Raw genomic sequence first — 18,935 nt, 5'->3', positions numbered from 1 at the left:
AATGATTATATTATCAGACCTTATTCATCTTATAACTGAAAGTTTGTTCCCTTTTACCAACCTCTTCCTATTCCCTTCCAACCACCAGCCCCTGGCAACTACTTTTCCACTTTCATTCTTTAATGATTCTGCAGATACGTGATCGGAGAAGGCAATGGCAAGCCACTCCAGTACTCTTGCCTAGAAAATCCCATGGATGGAGGAGTCTGGAAGGCTGCAATCCGTGAGGTCGCTAAGGGTCGGACACGACTAAGCGACTTAACTTTCACTTTTCACTTTCACACATTGGAGAAGGAAATGGCAACCCACTCCAGTGTTCTTGCCTGGAGAATCCCAGGGACGGGGGAGCCTGGTGGGCTTCCATCTATGGGGTCACACAGAGTTGGACACGACTGAAGTGACTTAGCAGCAGCAGCAGCAGCAGATAAGTGATACCATATTGTATTGTCTTTCTCTATCTGGCTTATATTGCTTGTTATAAATGCTCTTGAGTTCCATTCATGTTGTTGCAAATGGCAAGGTTTCCTTCTTTCACAAGGCTGAATAATATGCTGTCATTTTGTACATACATTTATGTATATATTGGATATAGGCTTCCTACGTGGCCCTAGTGGTAAAGAACCACTTGCCAATGCACAAGACGTAAGAGATGCAGGTTCCATCCCTGGGTTGGGAAGATCCCCTGAAGAAGGGCATGGCAGTCTACTCCAGTATTCTTGCCTGGAGATTCCCATGAACAGAGGAGCCTGTTGGGCTACAGTCCATAGGGTCGCAAAGAGTCAGACATGACTGAAGCTACTCAGCATGCACAATATATATTGGCTATATGATAGCATATTATATATAGGTATATATGATGTATAGATCATATATACTATTTTCTAGTAGTCATGTACAATTGTGAGAGTTGAACCATAAAGAAGGCTGAGCACCAAAGAACCAATGCTTTCAAACTGTGGTGTTGGAGAAGACTCTTGAGAGTCCCTTGGACTGCAGGAGATCAAACCAGTCAATCCTAAAGGAAATCAATCCTGAATATTTATTGAAAGGACTGATGCTGAAGCTGAAGCTCTTATACTTTGGCATCTGATGTGAAAAGAGCTGAGTTATTGGAAAAGACCCTGAAACTGGGAAAGATTGAGGGCAGGAGTAGAAGGGGGTGAAAGAGGATGAGATGGTTGGATAGCATCACCGACTTAATGGACAAAATTTTGAGCAAACTCTGGGAGACAGTGAAGGACATGGAAGCCTGACATGCTTCAGTCCATGGGGTCACAAAGAGTTGGACACGACTTAGCCATTGGACAACAAACTAATAGAGTATTATGTTATTCTTTATCTGCCCATTCATCGATAGACACTTAGATTTTTTCCATATCTTGACTACTGTGAATGATGCCCCAGTGAACACATAAGTGCAGATATCTCTTTGATAGCCTGTACAGAATCTGCCTGCAATGAAGGAGACCTGAGTTCGATCCCTGGATTGGGAAGATCCCCTGGAGGAGGGCATGGTAACCCATTCTAGTATTCTTGCCTGGAGAATCCCCATGGACAGAATAACCTGCTGGGCTACAGTTCATGTGGTTGCAGAGTCAGACATGACTGAGAGACTAGGCACAGCACAACATAGCAGTTCTATTTTTAATTTTTTGAGGCAATTCTATATACTGGCTATACCAGTTTACATTTCCATCAACAGTGCTAAGTGTTTCTTTTTCTCCACATCCTCACCAATCTAAGATTTTTTTTTAACTTTAAAAATCAGCTTTATTGAGATGTAATTCTTACACAATAAAACGTGTGTGTGCACTCAGTCATTCATTGCGTCTGACTCTTTTCAATGCCATGGACTGTAGCCTGCCAGGTTCCTCTGTCCATGGGATTCTCCAGGCATGAATAATGGTGATTCATAAGTATCTTGTAAAGGTGCTCAGCAACTTTGTACAACTCCCAGGCCCTAAGGATGCAGTCTCTTCTTTCGCCCCCCTGCATTTCTACTTCACTATGGGGAGGGAGTTCTTTGTTTCACTATGGGGAGGGAGTTCTTTGTTTCATTCAGCTTGGAACGGGGTCCTCACGGGCCATTGCTGGAAGTGGGGTCCCTGCCCTCCTTGGTGCCTGAGGATAGGCTGGTTCTGCTTTCCAGGTGCCTTTCACAATAGCACCCCAGACTAGGGAAACTGGTGAAACCACTTTGCTAGGGTGGTACATGACAAGGCTCCTGTACCCCTTCCAGGACATTTCAAGCACAGAGCATGACATATTCAAAAATTTAGGAGTGAGAAAAAGCTAGAAATGCCCATAGAGCAGGTGAGTTGCTAATAGCTGATGGAAGAGTGTAGAAAAGAAGGGAGGGGGGCTGGGATGGAAAGATAGTCTGGGTCTACCTCTGATTGGGAAAGCCTTTTATCCAAAGCAGAGAATTTTGTTTTGTTTTGTTTCCTCTTATAGGCAGTAGAGAGCCCTCGAAGACCATATTGTGTTGCTAGGTTTACAGTTTCACTAATTAAGTTGTTTTTATTTGCAGAGTTTCTCAACAATTAGGAAACACTGCCACCATGTGGCTGTCGGCCAAACTGTGGTGCAAACGGACAGGTTTCCTCTGATGTTTAATAATTAAACGAGAGAACACATCCCTTGATTCAAAGTAAATCAATGATAACCTTAATCTTAATGTAAAAAGGAAAGTTTTTGCAAGGAATCAATACCTGGGTTCAATTTTCAGATTTCTTACTTTGTTTTTAAAATTCCCATCTAAATCTTCAGGGATTCTGATCTCAAGAATCCTTTGTAGTCCCAGAAACTCCTAGCTCAGAATCAATCTACCTTTTTCAGGTCAGTTTGGCATCAAATTGTTTCCAGGCCGTTTCCCTTCGTGGTGGCAGATTCTATTTCAGTGGTAGGTGTGTTCTTGGATGGTCCCACAGTTGGACAGAACCAAACTCAAATATTTCTTTCTTTTTTTTTTAAGTTTGGCGATTCGGGCAAATCACATAACCTCTCTAAGTCTCAGTGATTTCATCTGTAAAATGGGGGAACACCTTTTCACAGGGTGATTGTGAAGATACAGCATGACGTGTATATGTCCCTGGCCCATGACAAAGAAGTCCTCTTCCTTCCCCTCTGTCCTGGAGGGCATATTGTCGCTGAGCACGCAACATGCACTGCATGGAGGTCTGTGATTTAACACCCGAGGTTTACCAGGTTCTCCAGCAACGTTCCCTGAGAACGTTGGAGTTACTCATCCCCTCAGGTTTTGGGAGGACCACCTCTATTTCCGTGTGTTGCCTACCAACGCTGGGGAGGCTGGCGATTGCAATCCATGCATCTCCCGGGTGCGCAGCCAGCCGCAGGTGCGTGGGCATGGGCGGGGAGGTGTTCGTTCCTCGCCCCTCCCTTCCTCGGGACTGGGGGTGTAAATGGATAATTCAATCCCCGTGGGACTTGGCTCGGTGGATTGGCTGTCTCAACTCGCCCACGCCCTCGGCACACCACCCCCCGCCGCGTCCCAGGTGGCTCAGGCGCCCTGTGGTGCTCTGTTTACCTTGAGAGCAGGTCCAAGTTGGGCTCCATCTCTGCATTTGCTCTCCTCTAAGGCCCCGCCCTCCGGGGAAGCAGGGAGAGAATCCGGCCGAGCCTTTCTTCGCCCTTCCCCTCCCCCGGACCGCCCGGAGAGGTCGGGTAAGGGGAACCTGGTGTGTGTGGGAAGGGGGAGTCTCAGAACTAGGGGACCTGGCTGTTACCCCGCTCTTGTACGGCGCGGTCCTGGAGTTCTAGCCCTAGGCCCGAACACCGCCCCCCCGCCCCCGTCCTGTCGTGCTCAGGAGTGGATCTCAGGTATGCTCAGGTCCCTAAAGGAGACACAGATATGGCGACTTCTCTGATAGATGTTCCCCCTTCCCCAGGAGGCGATGACCCCCAAGCCAACCGGACCCCCGGACGGGGGCTGGGGCTGGGTGGTGGCAGCCGCAGGGTTCGCGGTGAATGGGCTCTCCTACGGGGTGTTACGCTCCCTGGGCCTCGCCTTCCCTGACTTCGCGGAGTATTTTGACCGAAACGCTCAGGAGACGGCGTGGGTCAGCGCCCTGGCCCTGGCAGTGCAGCAGGCAGCCAGTGAGGAGGGGCCCTGAGGTGGGAGGCAGGAACTGGGGTGGGGGGAAGTGCCATGAGAGCAGTGGTAGGGGACACACCTGACTGGTTGGTTACCAAACAACCTAAGAAAAGTCGACCCTTAGAGTTCGACCTTCAGACCTAGGTCGAATTTAGAATTTTAAGTTCTTGAACTGAGTGGGTCTTGAGATGAAGCAATCAGCATCCCAGCACGCCAGGCCTCCCTGTCCATCACTAGTGATGGACAGGGAGGCCTGGCGTGCTGTGATTCATGGAGTCGCAAAGAGTCGGAGACGACTGAGCAACTGAACTGAACTGAACTGAGATGAAGCGGGGCGGGGTGGTGGTGGTGGTGATAAGGCGGGGGAGAAGTTTAGGCCAGGAAAACAGCCAATGAGAAGTGTTGGAGCGAGTTTTGGGGTCCCGGGGGCGTGCCTTCCCTTGACTCCGCCCCCTTCCAGGCCCAGTGGGCAGTGCCCTGAGCACCCGCTGGGGAGCGCGCCCCGTCGTGATGGTTGGGGGCGTCCTCACCTCGCTCGGCTTCGTCTTCTCGGCTTTCGCCCACAGTCTGCTACACCTCTACCTTGGCCTGGGCGTCCTTGCTGGTGAGGGGAGAGGGATACCCGGGTTCTTAAGGGGGTGATGGTGGAGATAGGAGCTTGTCGGGTACAGAAGCCAAGAGGGCGGGGGCCTCCTGCAAGTAACAGCTAGGATGGCAGGGCCTGGCAACCCTGGTTTCTGTCTTTACCTGGTCCTATCCATTCGCAGGCTCCGGCTGGGCCCTGGTGTTCGCCCCTGCCCTGGGGACTGTCTCCCGTTACTTCTCCCGCCGTCGAGTCTTGGCCGTGGGGCTGGCACTCACGGGCAACGGGGCCTCCTCGCTGCTCCTGGCGCCCGCTTTACAGCTCCTCCTTGATAATTTTGGCTGGCGGGGCGCCCTGCTCTTCCTCGGAGCCGTCACCCTCCACCTCACCCCCTGTGGCGCCCTGCTACGACCCCTGGCGCTTCCTGGCGACCCCCTGGCCCTACCCCGAAGCCCTCTAGCCGCCCTCGGCCTCGGTCTCTTCAGACACCGGGCTTTCCTAGTTTTGACACTAGGCACGGCCTTAGTGGGGGTCGGTTACTTCATCCCCTACGTGCACTTGGCTCCTCACGCTTTAGATCGGGGCCTGGGCGGGTATGGGGCGGCGCTGGTGGTGGCAGCGGCTGCGGTGGGGGATATCGGCGCTCGGCTCCTCTGCGGGTGGCTGGCGGACCAGGGTTGGGTGCCCCTCCCGCGGTTGCTGACGATATTCGGGGCTCTGACAGGCCTGGGGCTGCTGGCGGTGGGATTGGTGCCCGTGGTGGGGAACGAGGACAGCTGGGGGGGCCCCCTGCTGGCCGCGGCTGGGGTCTACGGCCTGAGCGCCGGAAGTTACGCCCCGTTGATTTTCTGTGTGCTCCCGGAGCTGGTGGGCATCGGAAATGTGGTACAGGCCACCGGGCTGGTGATGATGCTGCTGAGCCTCGGGGGGCTTCTAGGCCCTCCCCTGTCAGGTAAGGGCCAGAGTCAGCAGATCCGCTCGCCACCCCCACCTCCCACCTGCATCTGGGGACCCAGGCCTCTGAGTTCCTTTCCCTCTCCTCTTAGGCTTCCTAAGGGATGAGACCGGAGACTTCACCGCCTCCTTCCTCACGTGCGGCTCTTTCGTCCTCTCTGGCAGCTTCATCTATTTGGGGCTGCCCAAGGCGCTGCCCTCCTGCCGTCCGGCCTCACGTCCAGGCACTCCACCCCCTGAGATGGGGGAGCTGCTCCCGGTCCCTCAGGTTGCTCTGCTCTCCCCCGGAGAGCCTCACTCCACTCTGGACACTACTTGTTGACCCCCTCCCCCAATAAAGACTTTTTATCTGCTTTTCCTGCAAGCTCCAATTGTTAGGCAATCTATGCTGCAAACATTCTGCTTAAGATATCCAAAAAAGCTGGTTGAGGGGAACAGGATCCCCCTAAGCCATGGCAGGCGGGAAGGGTATTTGTCCTGTCAGTCCATTTCTCTTTGCCCAAGTGCTTGCCATTATAACAGGAAACCTTTGAGGAACTGCCTGTTTGTCTGCTTCAGGTTTGTTGGAGGCAGGGGGGTACTCATGAGTGCTAGCTGCCCCATCCTCATTTCCCAGATAAGTCTTTCTGCATTTCAGTTCCCCTTTACTGGTCTGAGGAAAATACAAGCATCCCAGACTTCAGCTCTCTTAGCTTTATCTCTCCCTTCCTAGCACCCCTCCCCCACGTCACACACCATTTTCTTAATTTCTAAGTTACAGGGGAGAGTAGTAAAGAGGGAGGTCAGTGGGCAAGTGGGAGGAACTGTCCAGAGAGCTGAGTCCAGGGTTAAATGCTCTGGGTCACAAGAGATCCTGGATACCTCCCCTTCACTCCCCAGTGTGACCCCATTCAACCCACTCAGGCTTATGGGCCCAAGCACTTTCTGAGGTTCTGAATTTTGTCCAGTTTTCTTATTCAGTTTTATCCCAAAGACAGATCTTTCCCAAGGAGGGCAACACTAGAGATCACATGTAAAAATACTATGATAAGTTATCTTGGTCTTTGATTTTCCACAGTTGATTCACAGCTCAGTGGAGCAGGCTGAACTCCTGGATCCTTCAGAAAAGGTTGTGGGAGCAAACAAGAGACAAGAATCCTCAAGAAAATACAAAGGGTTGGCACACACATTGCAGGAGCCCCAGGCCTGCTCTGAGGGGTGGGGAGGGGGGCAGATCAAGATGCTTAAGGCATTGTGGTTCTGTGGGTGCCAAGATGGGGCAGGAGAAGACCTGAAGCCACCAACCTCTTGTTTTGTGGGTCTGTCTGCCCCTTCTTGAAGTTCAATCCTCTCCCAGCCCCTCCTCAGGCAGAGGGACTTTGGTATCCAGTGCCTCTGTTACAAGGTCCTGGGGCTTGGAGGCAGGAGCTGAGAAGCAGAAGAAGTGGGGCAAAGTGATGAGAACTCCACTTCCTGCCAGAAGGAAGGCTCCAGCTACCACAAAAGAAGCTGTGTAGTTGCTTGTCACATCCCGGAGGTAGCCTAGGTTCAAGAGAGAAAAAGAATACACATGGGTGATCTCTTTTCTGGGACTGATCGCTCTGACACATTTTGGGGTGGAGGGATGAAAATGATCCTTAACCCATCATTTTGGAAGAGTTCAGACTGGGTGAGCGTGAGAACTTGGGCTTCCCAAAGGGCCTCAAAATGTCACTTCAACCACCTTCCTGCCTTCAGAAAGGACCGCCAAACTAGCCAGTTTAGGGCATCCCCAGATTTGGGGATACAGATCGAGTCAGCCACACCTGTGCCTTTCTTTCCCTTCCATGCCTTCAGTTAATAGTTAGAGGAAAACATTAAGGGTCTGAAGGTTCTGGCTTCTGAAGCGTGGGGAACTTTGACCAGATGGCTCAAGCCCCTGGCCTGGGGCCCAGTGGGCCAAGGGAGAAGGCAGGCACTAGCATGCTATGTCTGGCGGAGTCCTCTGAAAACCCCAGCTGTAGGTAACTGATAGGGGTGCCTCAGAGGTCCTCTTAATCTTTCCACAGCCCCAGTTTCTTTCCCCCGGACCTGTTTCAAGGCTGCTGTGACTAACCATATGGGCTGTGTATCTACCATGGCAGAGGGCAGTATTATCATACATTATGTCAATTCCCCTCCCCCACCCCATGGTAAAACACAGCAGCCCTGGCCCACCTGGAAATCCTATTTCCCCTTACCTGACAGAGGAGCCCCCAGCAGCCCCCCGATGCTTTCTACCATCTGTACCAGTCCCAGGCCACAGTATATCTTTCCAGTCCCCACCAGTTCAGGCAGCACGGAGAAGGCCACTGGGGTCAGGGCCCCTGATGTGAAGCCATAGGCCACAGTCAGGGCCACCAAGCCAGTGGGCGTCTCAGCGACAGGGTACAGGGCCAGTATCACCCCAGTCAGGGTGGTCCAGAGCATCAGGAGTCTTGCCACAGGCCCTGGGACAGCATCGCCTAGCCACCCAGAAGCCACACGCCCCACGAGGTCAGAAATAGCCGCCACTGAGAGGAGGAAGGAAGAGGGCAGTGGGTCCCAACCCAGGTCCCGAAGATGGGCCACTAGGTGCACGTAGGGAATGAAGTAGCCAGTGTTGATCAGGGTGAGGGCAACGGTGTAACGGAGGAAGGGGCCGTGACGCAGGAGGGAGGTGATTTGGGCCCCAGGGCCACCCACGACAGGGTCCTCAGCCAGGGAGAGTGGACGGAGAAGAGCACCGCAGGCCACCAAGTGAAGGGAGAGGGCGGACACCAGCAGTAGGGCCCCCCGCCAGGCATAGTGGTTGAGCAGCCATTGGAAGAGTGGGGCAAAAGCAAAGGAGGAGAGGCCCACGCCTGTCAGTGCCAGTCCGATGGCCAGGGATCGCCGGCGAGAAAAGTAACGGGACATGCAGGCCAGGGTTGGAGTGAAGGTCAAGGCCCAGCCAGATCCTGTCAAAAAGGAAGAAATGGGGGTTGAACTGAGGACCCCTTAAGGAACTCAGAACACCCAGTCATCCCAACACTGCCCAGCAACAAAATGGAGCACAGGCCTAAATCACAACCCTGGCTCAATACTTTCTAGCTGTCTTGTGTACTTTAATCTCCTGACCTCAATCTCATCTGCAAAATGGAGGTAATATAACTTAGCAGACTCTGGAAGCTTAGAGACAATGTTTGTAAAGTCACTACCACAGAACTTTGGAGTTAGACCTGGGTTCTACCGTTGCTGGCTGTGTGAACTTCATTTGCCAAATTGCATAAGCTTTAAAGACTTTCCGCATCTGTAAATAGGATAATGATGTTTATTTCACAGCCACAGTATCTTACACAACTTTACAGTAATTCTTCCTTTCACATTCCAGTTCCACTAGTTCTTGCCTTGCATCTTTGAATTTCCTGATTTCCCCTAACCTGTTTATCACTTTAGTTACCTCTGTTAAGAATTCCCCTCCGGGCAGAGGTGCTAGCCAAAACTTTCTCTGAGAGTTTCCCCTAAGTCTTTCGGAAGGAGCAAGAAGAAGGTAAAAGTCCTGAGGCCAAAAAGACTCAGGTTTTGACTCACCGGCCCTGCTCAGGGTCTCACCTGAGAGCAACCCAATACTCAGGTACAGGTGGGTCAAGGAGGTAGCAAAGGAGGCGAGTAGCATCCCCAGCGCAGCCAGGATACCCCCGGTCATCACCACAGGCCTGGGACCGAACTTCGTGCTCAGCGCACTGCCCACTGGGCCTGGAGAGGAGGAAGAGCTCTGCGAGTAGATCTCAGGCGTCCTTCTCCAGCACCGCTCCCCATCCCCATGTCCTTTACTATCCCCGCATCCCCCACTCCTTCCGAGGGTCGAGGGACACAGGACTCCGGACCCAGGCGCAGCACTCACTCCCGAACTGCTGCACCGCGATTCCTATGGAGGCGATCCAGGAGACTCGCGCGGCCGGCTCTTCAAACGCCGTCACAAATTCCACAAAGAAGACGCCGAAGGAACGGAGCACCCCGAACACCAGCGCCGACTGGAAGAACGCTGAGAGCACCACCATCCATCCCCAGCCCCCGTCGGGGGCCTCGGCCCTATATGCCATCTGGGTGGTAACAGGGCTGCCTCTTTCAGCCCCTTCGGGAGCGGAGCTAGGGTCGTTCCACCTCTGCCCACCCACCCAGCCGGACAGCTCGGGGCCGCGCCGTAGAGGCGAGGGTGGCAGAGAGGAAAGTACTAACGAGGGCTTGAAAGCTGCAGAGAGGCTGCGTGAGACGCCTACGCTTCTCCCCTAGTGGGGGCGATTATAATGGGGAGACCAGGCCCGCGCTGGCCCCCACGTTCAGCGCCGGGGGGCGTGGCTCCGCCGGCTTCAAGTCTGCAGTCGAGGCCTGGGCGGGACAGACGGGGGATGGGGCTGAACTGGGCCCCACCCCTGAGGTACGCCCGTCTCCAGGTGGATTATCTATCTTATCAGTGAAAGTGTTTGTACCTGGTCAGGCAGGGGCTGCATCCCTGTCCGAAGCTCACCAATAAGGACGCGGAACTCCTCAGCAGGAGGCGGAGCCATAGGGGCGGGGCGGAGTTTAGAACCTGTCCTGTACCGGGCAACGAATGGGGCGCATGCGTGAAGAGGGGACTTTCAGAGGCCAAATAGTTGGGCCCCACGTCACCCAGGAACGTGCCCTGCTGCAGCTTCGGTGTCCTGTCCACCTAGCGGGCTAATTTGACCCGACTTCTGCACAGAGATGCGCACGTAAGGAGTCCGTGGGGGGTTGGTGGTGGATAAACTAGTTCAGGAGAGGAAAACATATTTAATGAGGGGTCCAGGAGTTGAAACGCGGGGCGGGGGTGGGGGGCGTAGAGCGATTATGAGATAAGATTAAATCTAGATGCCTGGATCCCAGAGAGGGTTCAGAGGCCAAGGAAAGAGGAGAATGGGCTGTTGGATTCCTGGCATATATTTCTGTAATGGGAACTTGTTCCTGTCCCTTCTGTTCCCACTAACAGGAAATCTACAGGTCACAGAGACCAAAAATAACTGGGCAGAGGAAGTGCATCTGTGAACTCACTCAGAGCCCCACCATCACCGGTCTTCAGTGGGGCTGGAAACTTTCCCTCTGCCCTCTGGTAACAACCACTTCCTAACCACATTTTTCCATCCCATGATGGGATAGACCAAAGAGACAAGCCATGACCACTGGTGCAATCAGCCCTTCCTTCCCAACCAGTACCCAGTTCCTCCAACCTTATGTAGCACTAATGATTTCGCTTCAAGCTCCTTGAAACACTGACCTTGAAATCTGAGCTCAAGGGGTCAGACAAGTGGGTCTGGGGTGGGGAGGGCGGCTGTGTAATTTTAAAAAGCATATTGAGACTTATACTTTTTTATATGTGGGAAATAAAAATAGTCATACCCAAAAAGTTTTTTTCTTTCTCTCTGTAAGTGGAGTCAGAACTTTGGCCTGTAGGGACGATATCAAAGATGTAGAAGTTGGTGTGGCTATATAACTTAATAGTTAAGAGCACAGTCTGTAGAATCAAATTGTAGTTCCAGTCCTGGCTTCATCACTTATTAACTTGGCCAAGATACTGAATCTTTCAGTTGGTTTCCCTACTTGTAAACTGAGGCTAATAATAGCTCCTACTTTTAGGTTGTTAGGGGGTTGAATTAGAAAATCTATATACCAAAATGCCTTGGGCTTCCCAGGAGGTGTTAGTGGTAAAGAACCTGCCTGCCAGTGCAGGAGATGTAAGAGATGTGGGTTAGATCTCTGGGTCGGGAAGATCCCCTGGAGGAGTGCATGGCAGTCTACTCCAGTATTCTTTCCTGGAGAATCCCAGAATCTCTCTTGTGGACAGAGGAGTCTACTGGCTTATAGTCCATAGGGTCACAAAGAGTCAGACATGATTGAAGTGACAGCATGCACATGAAGCAGGAGATAAGTAATATTAGCTGGTCTTATTTTAAACGGGATAAGCCGTAGAGGGAGGGGAAGGGAGGTTTTAGTTTAGTTTGTTTTGTGCTTAAAAAACATCTAACCCATGTCATGGGTTTTAAAAGACTGAGACACACAACCACAAACTATAAATGTTGGAAGGAAATTAGTCCTTCCATGTTAATGGACTTATTTCACAGATGAGGAATTTAAGTCCAAGAGGGAGGTAATTATCAGAATTAGTGACCCTTCACCCTCTGGGCAGAACAAAACTGTGCATCCAAGACACAGAGGACAAGAGAAAGGGTGGAAGAGAATCGAGTACTAGGCACTGGATGGATTCCAAGACATCACTGCTGGGGAGGGGTAGCACTGGCACACTGGCTCTAACCACATGGTCTTCTCACTGACACCTCTTGCATCTGTTGTCCTTAGGGGACCCAAGTCCTATCCATTTTCCGTGGTGGTAGGGGGTGTCCCAAGCATTAAGTTCCCCTGCACAGATGCATCCCCCAGCATCTTGGTATTATTTGTGGCTTCCTGGTTTCTCCCTGCTGCCTCCACACCTCAGGCAGGAAGTGACTTCAGAGCAGCAGGATGCAGGTGGCTCCGGAGAGACTTCATGAAGTCACTGGTTCCTACACAATGAGCCGGAAGGCAAGGGCAGGGAAGGAGAAAACAAGGGCCGCTTAAAATGGATGGGATAGTGGGATGGGCACAGAATCCAAGATGGTATCCATGAGGAAGAACCCTCTTTCCCCAGTCCCCAGATCGCCACAGGCAAGAACCCAGGACACAACAGGCAGCACAGAGAGGCTTCTTTATTCCATGATTCTGATCTTGCAAGATCTAACATCTCCACCCCTTGGCACTCTCCACCTGCCCATCCAATCTGCTTAAATATATATATATATATATAGTTTCTTTTCAACTCATTCCTCTGCTTTCTCTCCCTCCTTCAGTTCTGTACTGAGGTTAAAAGGGAAAGAGGGAAAAGAGTAGCTTTCTAACCAGTCCCCAAGTGAGAGCCACTAGGACTGACATGTCTTGAGGAAGCTCCATCTCACAAATTCAAAGTGCTTCTTACCCTCTACCCCATGTCCCTAACCCAACAGGCCCCAGAGCAACAGGGGCAGGACTGTAATACTTCAGAGTATCATCTAACATTCCAGACACTCCACACAGTTAAGAGGCAACCCATTTCTAACTTTCTACCTACTTGGCCTACACCAGAGACTGTGTCCCTGAAACAACCTCTTAATCCTACGGGATACTGGGTCAACTAGATGGTCTATCAGTCAGTCTTTTAAATCTTTAATCCCAACACTAATCTTGATCATAATCCCAACTATAGCAAATCCATAATGGAACTCAGCCCCTTTTCTCTCCCTGTGCAAGGTTCTAGTGTTTTCACTGGTTCCAGACAGAAATGTAGTGATGGGAAGACCAGGTCCCAGACTCAGCTTTTCTAAGGTAAGAAAGTTACCAAGCACCTGTGACTTACAGAGGCAAAGAAATCTCTGAAATCTGGACACTTGCCAGAAGATGTCCAAATACCTACTAAAGGAAGAAGAGGTTCATCTCATGTAGAACCCCCAAGGAACATTCTAACCCAGATGGCTCTGCAGTAAAGGAAGGGTCATAGTCTTTAGTCAAGATAATTCTCCTCTAGGTCATAGCATTCTTAAGAGACTGGGAAGACTCAGAAAAGATTGCATCATTTCTGATATGGAATTGCAGATCTCTCCTGCATGGAGGGATCAACTTCGTGCGAAGAACAGGCCCTAGTGGGAGGATTGTGGGCTCAACTCAAGCTCCTGGGTGAGTTCTATCAGATAGCCAAAACTACCATGGAGCCAAACCTAGGTAGTCAGGGGCCTAAGAGAAAGCCTCTCAAGTCATCCCCCAAGTTCCAGGACTGACAAAGGCCCCACAGCCACTGCCTCCAGGAGATATATATTACCTCCACTTCATCATAGGTTCCTAGAAGAACAGAAAAAGTCTATATCCAGTGCTAGCCTGCTAGAAAATCTACAATATTCAGAATATTAGAGAGGGCTCCTGACCCAATTCCACAAACCCACATGTTCCAGAGCTGCCCTAGAACAAATAAAGGTTCCAGACCTAGAAATGAAGGGGCAGAGCACAGGGAACCCTTTCCTCCATTTTAAACAAACCAACGAGCAAGTGGGAAAAGAACAATTCTAAAGATAAAAGTTAACACAATAATAATATAAAACATTCAAGCCAAAGGAGGCAGCCAAGTGCTAATCTCTGCCAGCAGAGCTGTGACCTCACATTCCAAGTTTCAGGTCACTTTTGATCACACTTGTAGAAGAGGGACATGGGAAATGCAATAGTATGAAGACCCTGGTGCCACCCAGAACCTCAATAAATTATATTTACAGATAAATCAAATGAGAAGGGGGCTGCAGGTGGAGGCCTGATTCCTTAAGGAAATCAGGCTTCCAGTCTCTCCGCTCCTCCAGCTCCTAGCTTGTTCTCTGCTCAGAAACAATGTCGATTGCGGGGAAGAGGTTTTGACCAGCAAAACAGAGGCAGATCAAGCCAGGATCTCCCACCCCTGCTCCCCGCAGTGAGAAATTAAAGGTGGTGGCCGTCGCTGATATCCAGGGGCCTCGCATACCCCCATGCCCAAGCCTGGCAGCGAACCCAGGCGTGAGCCGCAGCTTTCCGTCTTCCGGGAAGGGAGTGGGGCCGGGGCGGCACTCGGCTAGGGTCCTCCTAGAATGTGGTAGTGCACTTTGGTGTTGGTAGCAGCTCCGTGTTTCTGGCGCAGATGTAGCCGAAGTTGACTCTTGTGCCGGAAATGCAGACCGCAGGGGTCGCACTGTAGGATGACAGCCAGGTCAGGTCTCTTCCCCACCCACGACCACCTTTTAGATGTTGAGCAAGGGAGAACTGCCCAGCACTCTACCTGAGAGAAGCTCTTGGGGATACAGGGAAGCCCTTTGAGTCCCCACATCCTCCCAAATCCTCAGGGGAAGGCCTAGGAGGCCCCCTTCAGCAAAAGCGTTTTTCCACCTGTCACCTCCTCTCCAGGAGGACTGCGCCCCGTCCAGGAGCCTAACTTCCATACCTACCACCCCTACATCCGGCCCCACCCCTTTCTCACAAGGACACCGCCCACCTAGCCCGGATCTAAATACCTCCAGGCCCGTTCCTTTCAGAGCCCCGCCCGTCGGTCAACAGGAGGTAACTCCTGGACTTTGGGCTAGGCCGGGAAGGGTACTCACGTGGTAAGGCTTCTCTCCGGTATGGATGCGAACGTGACTCTTGAGGGTTTGTAGGTGGCGGAAGCGAGTCCCGCAGGTGGGGCAAGGATAGGGCTTCTCCCCAGTGTGGATCAGCACGTGCGCACGCAGATGCGCTACCTGGGAAAGGAGGGAACCTCAGGGAGGGTAGGAACCCTCCCCATTCGGCCCACCTCGCCCTCTCGCAAATTTGCCTGCGATCAGGCTCTGAAACTGTCGTACCTGTACAAAGCGCGAGCCGCATGTCTCGCACTTATAGGGCTTCTCTCCCGAATGGATGCGGCTATGCGTTTTCAGGTTAGCCGGCCGGTTAAAGCGGGCTCCGCAGATGGAGCAGTGGTAGGGCTTTTCCCCTGAAGGCGGGGAGGAAGGGAGGTCAAGGAGAATAGCAGTGGGCACCAAGGCCAGGGTCCTCTCCCTGCTCCTCCCCTACCTGTGTGCACCGTGCGGTGACTGGCCAGGTTGCCCTTATAGCGGAAGGCAGACCGGCAGAGCTGACACTTGTAGGGCTTGTCCTCATCCCCAGAAGCCACGGGGTCCAGCCCCGATGGGCACCCAGCCACAGCCTCACAGTTCTGGCAGCTGAAAAATTCACCTCCTGGGGAGGGGGTGAGTCATGACAACAACACCAGTGAATTCTCAGACCACAGGATAGCAGGTTTTGTTTTGTTTTGCCCCCAATTTACTGTTAAGGCTGCTGAGGCTCATTTGACCTGCTCTGGGTCACATGGTTATTTGAGAGGACAAGCCAGGATCTGTCTCTATGTCTGTATAATTTGAGAGTATTCTGCTAATCATGCCAATAGTGGTGGTAGGAGGTGGAGGCCCCTATTTATGGGTGGAAGTTTCTGTTTCTCTCTTTTTTTCTCACACTCTCTTTTTTTTTTTAATTTTAAAATATTCATTTCTTTGGCTGCATCAGTCTTAGTGGAGGCATGTGGGATCTAGTTCTTTGACCAGGGATTGAACCCAGGCCCTCTGCATAGGGAGCATGAAGTTTTAGCCACTGGACTAACAGGAAAGTCCCCCTCTCTTCTCTCTTGCACCACCCTGGATGACAGCTTGCCAGAGAGGCTTTGCCAGAAGTTCCCAAACACTGTTGCTCATTGGAAACTTTAAAAAAAATACTGATGCCTGGCTTCCACTTGCAGACATTCCAATCTATGGGGTGTGACCTGGGCAATGGGATTTTAAAAAGCTCTCTAGGTGATTCTAATTTGAAAATGGATTAGGCCTTCCCTGAGGTCTTTTGGCTTCAACTGGCCTTGAGTAGCCACAGAAGAAAAGCCAAGGGGGTAGAAGGAGAGGCTCTTACCTGGTGGTGGATGAGTCCTCCCAGAAGGTGAGCCAGTGGTCTCTGGAGCCTGGGGTGGGAGCTGATGGGAGGTATTGACTGGAGCCCCACATTTGAACTGTACAGTGGCAGCAGTTGGAGAAAGCCTAGGCAGATGTCAAGGCCCAAAAAAATGGTTAGGAGACATCATATGGTGGGGTATTGACCAATGTGCCCTATCCAGTTGTATTGCCAAGGGCCCACCTCACCAAGTAAGCCTGGCCTATGGCCAACTCCCTAAGGTGAAGCCCACTCCCTCACTTCCTGTTACTGATCACCCAGGCCCAATGGTTGTGCCTCTTGAGCTGAGGCTACTGCTACAAATTCTGGGGTTGGGGTGGGGTGGGGTGGTTTCCAGTTTCTATACCTGCTCTGGGGACTGGAAATGGGTCCTTCTTCACTGCTGCTGCTGCTGCTGCTGGAAGCCTCATCTCCACTGGGGAACCGGGCCTGGGAGCAAAGTTGACCAGAACTCTCCCCCGCCAGGCTCCCTGCTTGGGAAGCCTGAGAGTTCAGTATGATGAACTTGTATTTTTTCCAGTTGCAGGCCTTCGGGTCTGGGCTGTGTGGACTGGGGGGCCCTTGGCTGCAGCTGCGAGACTCAGTAGGTGGGTCAGGGTGCCCTTCCGAGCGCCTCGGACTGCCTGGCGGAGGGGCCGTTGGTGGCGTGGGGGGTTCTGCCTCCAGGGGCCGCAGAGATATGCTCAGAGGTTCATAGCTGATAAAAAGTGCGATGGACATTAGTGCTATTTCCTAATCTTGGCCTCTGCCCTTGATACCTTGGATGCCATTTCACCCACGAGGAACACCAAGTTAGGGCTCCCTCACCTGGCCTGGATGAAGCGGTGGCATGCCTGGACCACATGCTCCATCTGCAAGTAGGTGGCGGCCGCGAGGACTGCTGGTGCGGTGGCCGGAGAGAGACGTAGGCGCGAAGTGTACATGAAGTCCAGAAGGGGAGCGAAGCCTCCGGCTTCAGGGCCCCCGGGTAGGGAGAGCATGTCTACCCCAACTCCTGCACGGCCTCGGAAAATTGAATAGAAGAAGCCACTGGAGAGAGGGAAGATATGTCGGGTTAGGGGCTGGGGAACCAAGGGGGAACTCGACCCTGTCGAAAGCCCCGCCCCTACAGAAAGCCCCGCCTCCCTAACTCTCACCCCGCCCTCAATTCCCTGTCGCTCCGCCTCCTGTTTGTGGAAGGCTTGGCTTCCGGGTCCGCCCAAAGACCTTATAGCTCCGCCTCTTTCCCATTTGGTCCCACCCCACTCCATGAGCCACCCCTCGAACCTGCAGGCAATAAGAACTGCCTTGTGAGCTCGAAGGGGTTGCCCGCCAACCAGCAGCGTGACGTCAGTGAGGATCCCGCGCAGGCGCAGCTCATTTAGGTTGCCGAGCACGTCGGAGGAGTGGCGAGTAAACTCGCGGACGTAGCCCAGCGCTCCCTCCGGGGTAGCGGTGGAACCCATAGCGACGGAGGCCTGCGGGTGCCAAGGAAAGGGCTCAGGGATCCTTGTCATCCCAAGACGCCTTCCCTTCCGCAGTTTGCCTCTTCCTCTTGAGGTGCAAGGGAAAGTCCCCGGCCCCGGCTCATGCAGTTTTACTTAATTCATCTCATCCTGTCAGCCCTCAACCTCAGTATCGTCCGATTTCCTCCTCTAAGATTCCACAGCGCTTGGAGCGAGTTGAAGTGTCCCACACAGCTGCGTCGATGGCAAGCGTTGGGAATCCAGTCCGCAGCGCCCTTACTTAGACTCCCAATGCCCTTCCAGTATCCCCATTTCCCCTCTGCCTCACCGCGCGCCTGGTCTCAGGTGTACGATCCTGCCTGGAGACCCCAGACAACCTGTGGTCCTCATCCCTCCATATCCCAATCGAAGCTCCCTTCCCCGAACCACGAAATTCCACTCTCTAGTCCTGGATCCCTAGTTTAGCCCAATTTCTGGGCCTCGGTCTTCCTACCATCAACAAGCTCCAACCCTCTTAAGGGACCCAGGAGTCTGCCTCCCTCAGTCTCTGGTTCTTACCCCCGTCCTGCAGGGGCTTCAGCTTCTCTTCTCAAGGGGGGCGGGGTCTCTCTCCCCTCTTGGCCTCGGCTCCTTTATCTGGCCGGGATGTCGGGGGCGGGGGTGGAGGTGGGGTGAACGCCTGGGTCTGTATCCTTCCTTCCTCCCTCGCTCTCCAGATGGCGAACCCGGGGCGGGGTCTCCGGCTCCAGGGCGGGACCTCGGAAACGCTTGGGTGGTCGTAACGTAAGGGGTCTTGGGCCACTGAAAGTGGAACCGAGGGTGGGACATTGGTATTGGGGAGGAGGTTGGGGATATTGAGATGGGAAACATGGGTGACTAAGTCGGGGATATTGAGATGGGAAACATGGGTGACTAAGTCGTTGGGTGACCTAGGTCGTCGGGGGACCCGGGACAGCGAAAATTGATGTGTTGGCGTTAGAGAGGAGCCTGTTACAGGAGAGTGAATACAGCAAACCCCCGCCCCTGCAATGTACGGTATTAAGGGAGATTGAGGGGAGCCCAAAGAAACGCCGGGTTTGGGAAGGAGACAGTGGGCTCCCGTGGGGTCTCAGACAGGGAGGGTGTGGTCATTCAACAGGCTCCTCTAGCGGGACCTGCAAAAGAGGGGCTCTGACCGGGCGCGATAGGGAGGGGGCGGATATGATTTCTAGTTCGTTTCCTTCCATTGTCCTGCGACCGGACGGCTCCGCCAGCTGCTTCCCCTCGAGGAGGTGGGGAAAGCCCCGGGTGGCGGCCGAGAGACGCTCAGGAGACC

The 18,935-nt window shown here is 52.8% G+C and overlaps 3 protein-coding genes across 6 annotated transcripts; 1 reads left to right on the top strand and 2 right to left on the bottom strand.

Annotated features, from left to right (window-relative positions):
- Positions 1-3,542: 3,542 nt before the first annotated feature.
- SLC16A11 (solute carrier family 16 member 11) lies at positions 3,543-6,004 on the top strand. Of its 3 annotated transcripts, none has more exons than XM_055405064.2 (5): positions 3,543-3,679; positions 3,909-4,116; positions 4,575-4,718; positions 4,882-5,649; positions 5,744-6,004. In XM_055405064.2, the coding sequence occupies exons 2-5, from the start codon at positions 3,915-3,917 to the stop codon at positions 5,971-5,973; spliced, it is 1,344 nt and encodes a 447-aa protein (XP_055261039.1). In that variant the 5' UTR covers positions 3,543-3,679; positions 3,909-3,914; the 3' UTR covers positions 5,974-6,004. The 3 variants fall into 3 exon arrangements, with proteins under 3 accessions (XP_055261039.1, XP_055261032.1, XP_055261048.1); XM_055405057.2 differs by having other exon boundaries at positions 3,559-3,684; XM_055405073.2 differs by lacking the exon at positions 3,543-3,679 and adding an exon at positions 3,711-3,840.
- SLC16A13 (solute carrier family 16 member 13) lies at positions 5,985-10,242 on the bottom strand. 2 transcript variants are annotated; one of them, XM_055405095.2, is made up of 5 exons: positions 9,514-10,242; positions 9,222-9,365; positions 7,850-8,587; positions 6,936-7,172; positions 5,985-6,748 (listed from the first exon to the last, which is right to left on the bottom strand). In XM_055405095.2, the coding sequence occupies exons 1-4, from the start codon at positions 9,710-9,712 to the stop codon at positions 6,973-6,975; spliced, it is 1,281 nt and encodes a 426-aa protein (XP_055261070.1). In that variant the 5' UTR covers positions 9,713-10,242; the 3' UTR covers positions 5,985-6,748; positions 6,936-6,972. The 2 variants fall into 2 exon arrangements, with proteins under 2 accessions (XP_055261070.1, XP_055261061.1); XM_055405086.2 differs by having other exon boundaries at positions 5,985-7,172.
- Positions 10,243-10,905: 663 nt separating this feature from the next.
- Positions 10,906-18,307, bottom strand: BCL6B (BCL6B transcription repressor). The gene is made up of 9 exons (XM_055405039.2): positions 18,179-18,307; positions 17,442-17,632; positions 16,983-17,204; positions 16,522-16,872; positions 16,137-16,261; positions 15,255-15,419; positions 15,044-15,174; positions 14,804-14,941; positions 10,906-14,397 (listed from the first exon to the last, which is right to left on the bottom strand). The coding sequence occupies exons 2-9, from the start codon at positions 17,618-17,620 to the stop codon at positions 14,281-14,283; spliced, it is 1,428 nt and encodes a 475-aa protein (XP_055261014.1). The 5' UTR covers positions 17,621-17,632; positions 18,179-18,307; the 3' UTR covers positions 10,906-14,280.
- Positions 18,308-18,935: the final 628 nt, after the last annotated feature.

This window comes from Moschus berezovskii, chromosome 20, assembly GCF_049115385.1.
Source record: "Moschus berezovskii isolate FMDL1 chromosome 20, NW_MosBer_1.0, whole genome shotgun sequence".
Classification (NCBI taxonomy): Eukaryota; Metazoa; Chordata; class Mammalia; order Artiodactyla; family Moschidae; genus Moschus; species Moschus berezovskii.
The sequence above is the reverse complement of the archived record's forward strand: the minus strand, read 5'-3'. Positions and strand labels throughout refer to the sequence as shown.

What these genes read in the sequence shown, in the direction of transcription:
- SLC16A11 (XM_055405064.2), top strand. Translation starts at nt 3,915, where the DNA reads ATGACCCCCAAGCCAACCGGACCCCCGGACGGGGGCTGGGGCTGGGTG. An exon ending in GGCAGTGCAGCAGGCAGCCA is followed by an intron (nt 4,117 to 4,574) that starts GTGAGGAGGGGC and finishes GCCCCCTTCCAG; the next exon opens with GCCCAGTGGGCAGTGCCCTG. An exon ending in TCTAGGCCCTCCCCTGTCAG is followed by an intron (nt 5,650 to 5,743) that starts GTAAGGGCCAGA and finishes CTCTCCTCTTAG; the next exon opens with GCTTCCTAAGGGATGAGACC.
- SLC16A13 (XM_055405086.2), bottom strand. Translation starts at nt 9,712, where the DNA reads ATGGCATATAGGGCCGAGGCCCCCGACGGGGGCTGGGGATGGATGGTG. An exon ending in CGCGGTGCAGCAGTTCGGGA is followed by an intron (nt 9,366 to 9,513) that starts GTGAGTGCTGCG and finishes CCTCCTCTCCAG; the next exon opens with GCCCAGTGGGCAGTGCGCTG. An exon ending in GAGTATTGGGTTGCTCTCAG is followed by an intron (nt 8,588 to 9,221) that starts GTGAGACCCTGA and finishes CCTTTTTGACAG; the next exon opens with GATCTGGCTGGGCCTTGACC.
- BCL6B (XM_055405039.2), bottom strand. Translation starts at nt 17,620, where the DNA reads ATGGGTTCCACCGCTACCCCGGAGGGAGCGCTGGGCTACGTCCGCGAG. An exon ending in ATTTCCAGTCCCCAGAGCAG is followed by an intron (nt 16,262 to 16,521) that starts GTATAGAAACTG and finishes ACATCTGCCTAG; the next exon opens with GCTTTCTCCAACTGCTGCCA. An exon ending in TCACCGCACGGTGCACACAG is followed by an intron (nt 15,175 to 15,254) that starts GTAGGGGAGGAG and finishes CCCCGCCTTCAG; the next exon opens with GGGAAAAGCCCTACCACTGC.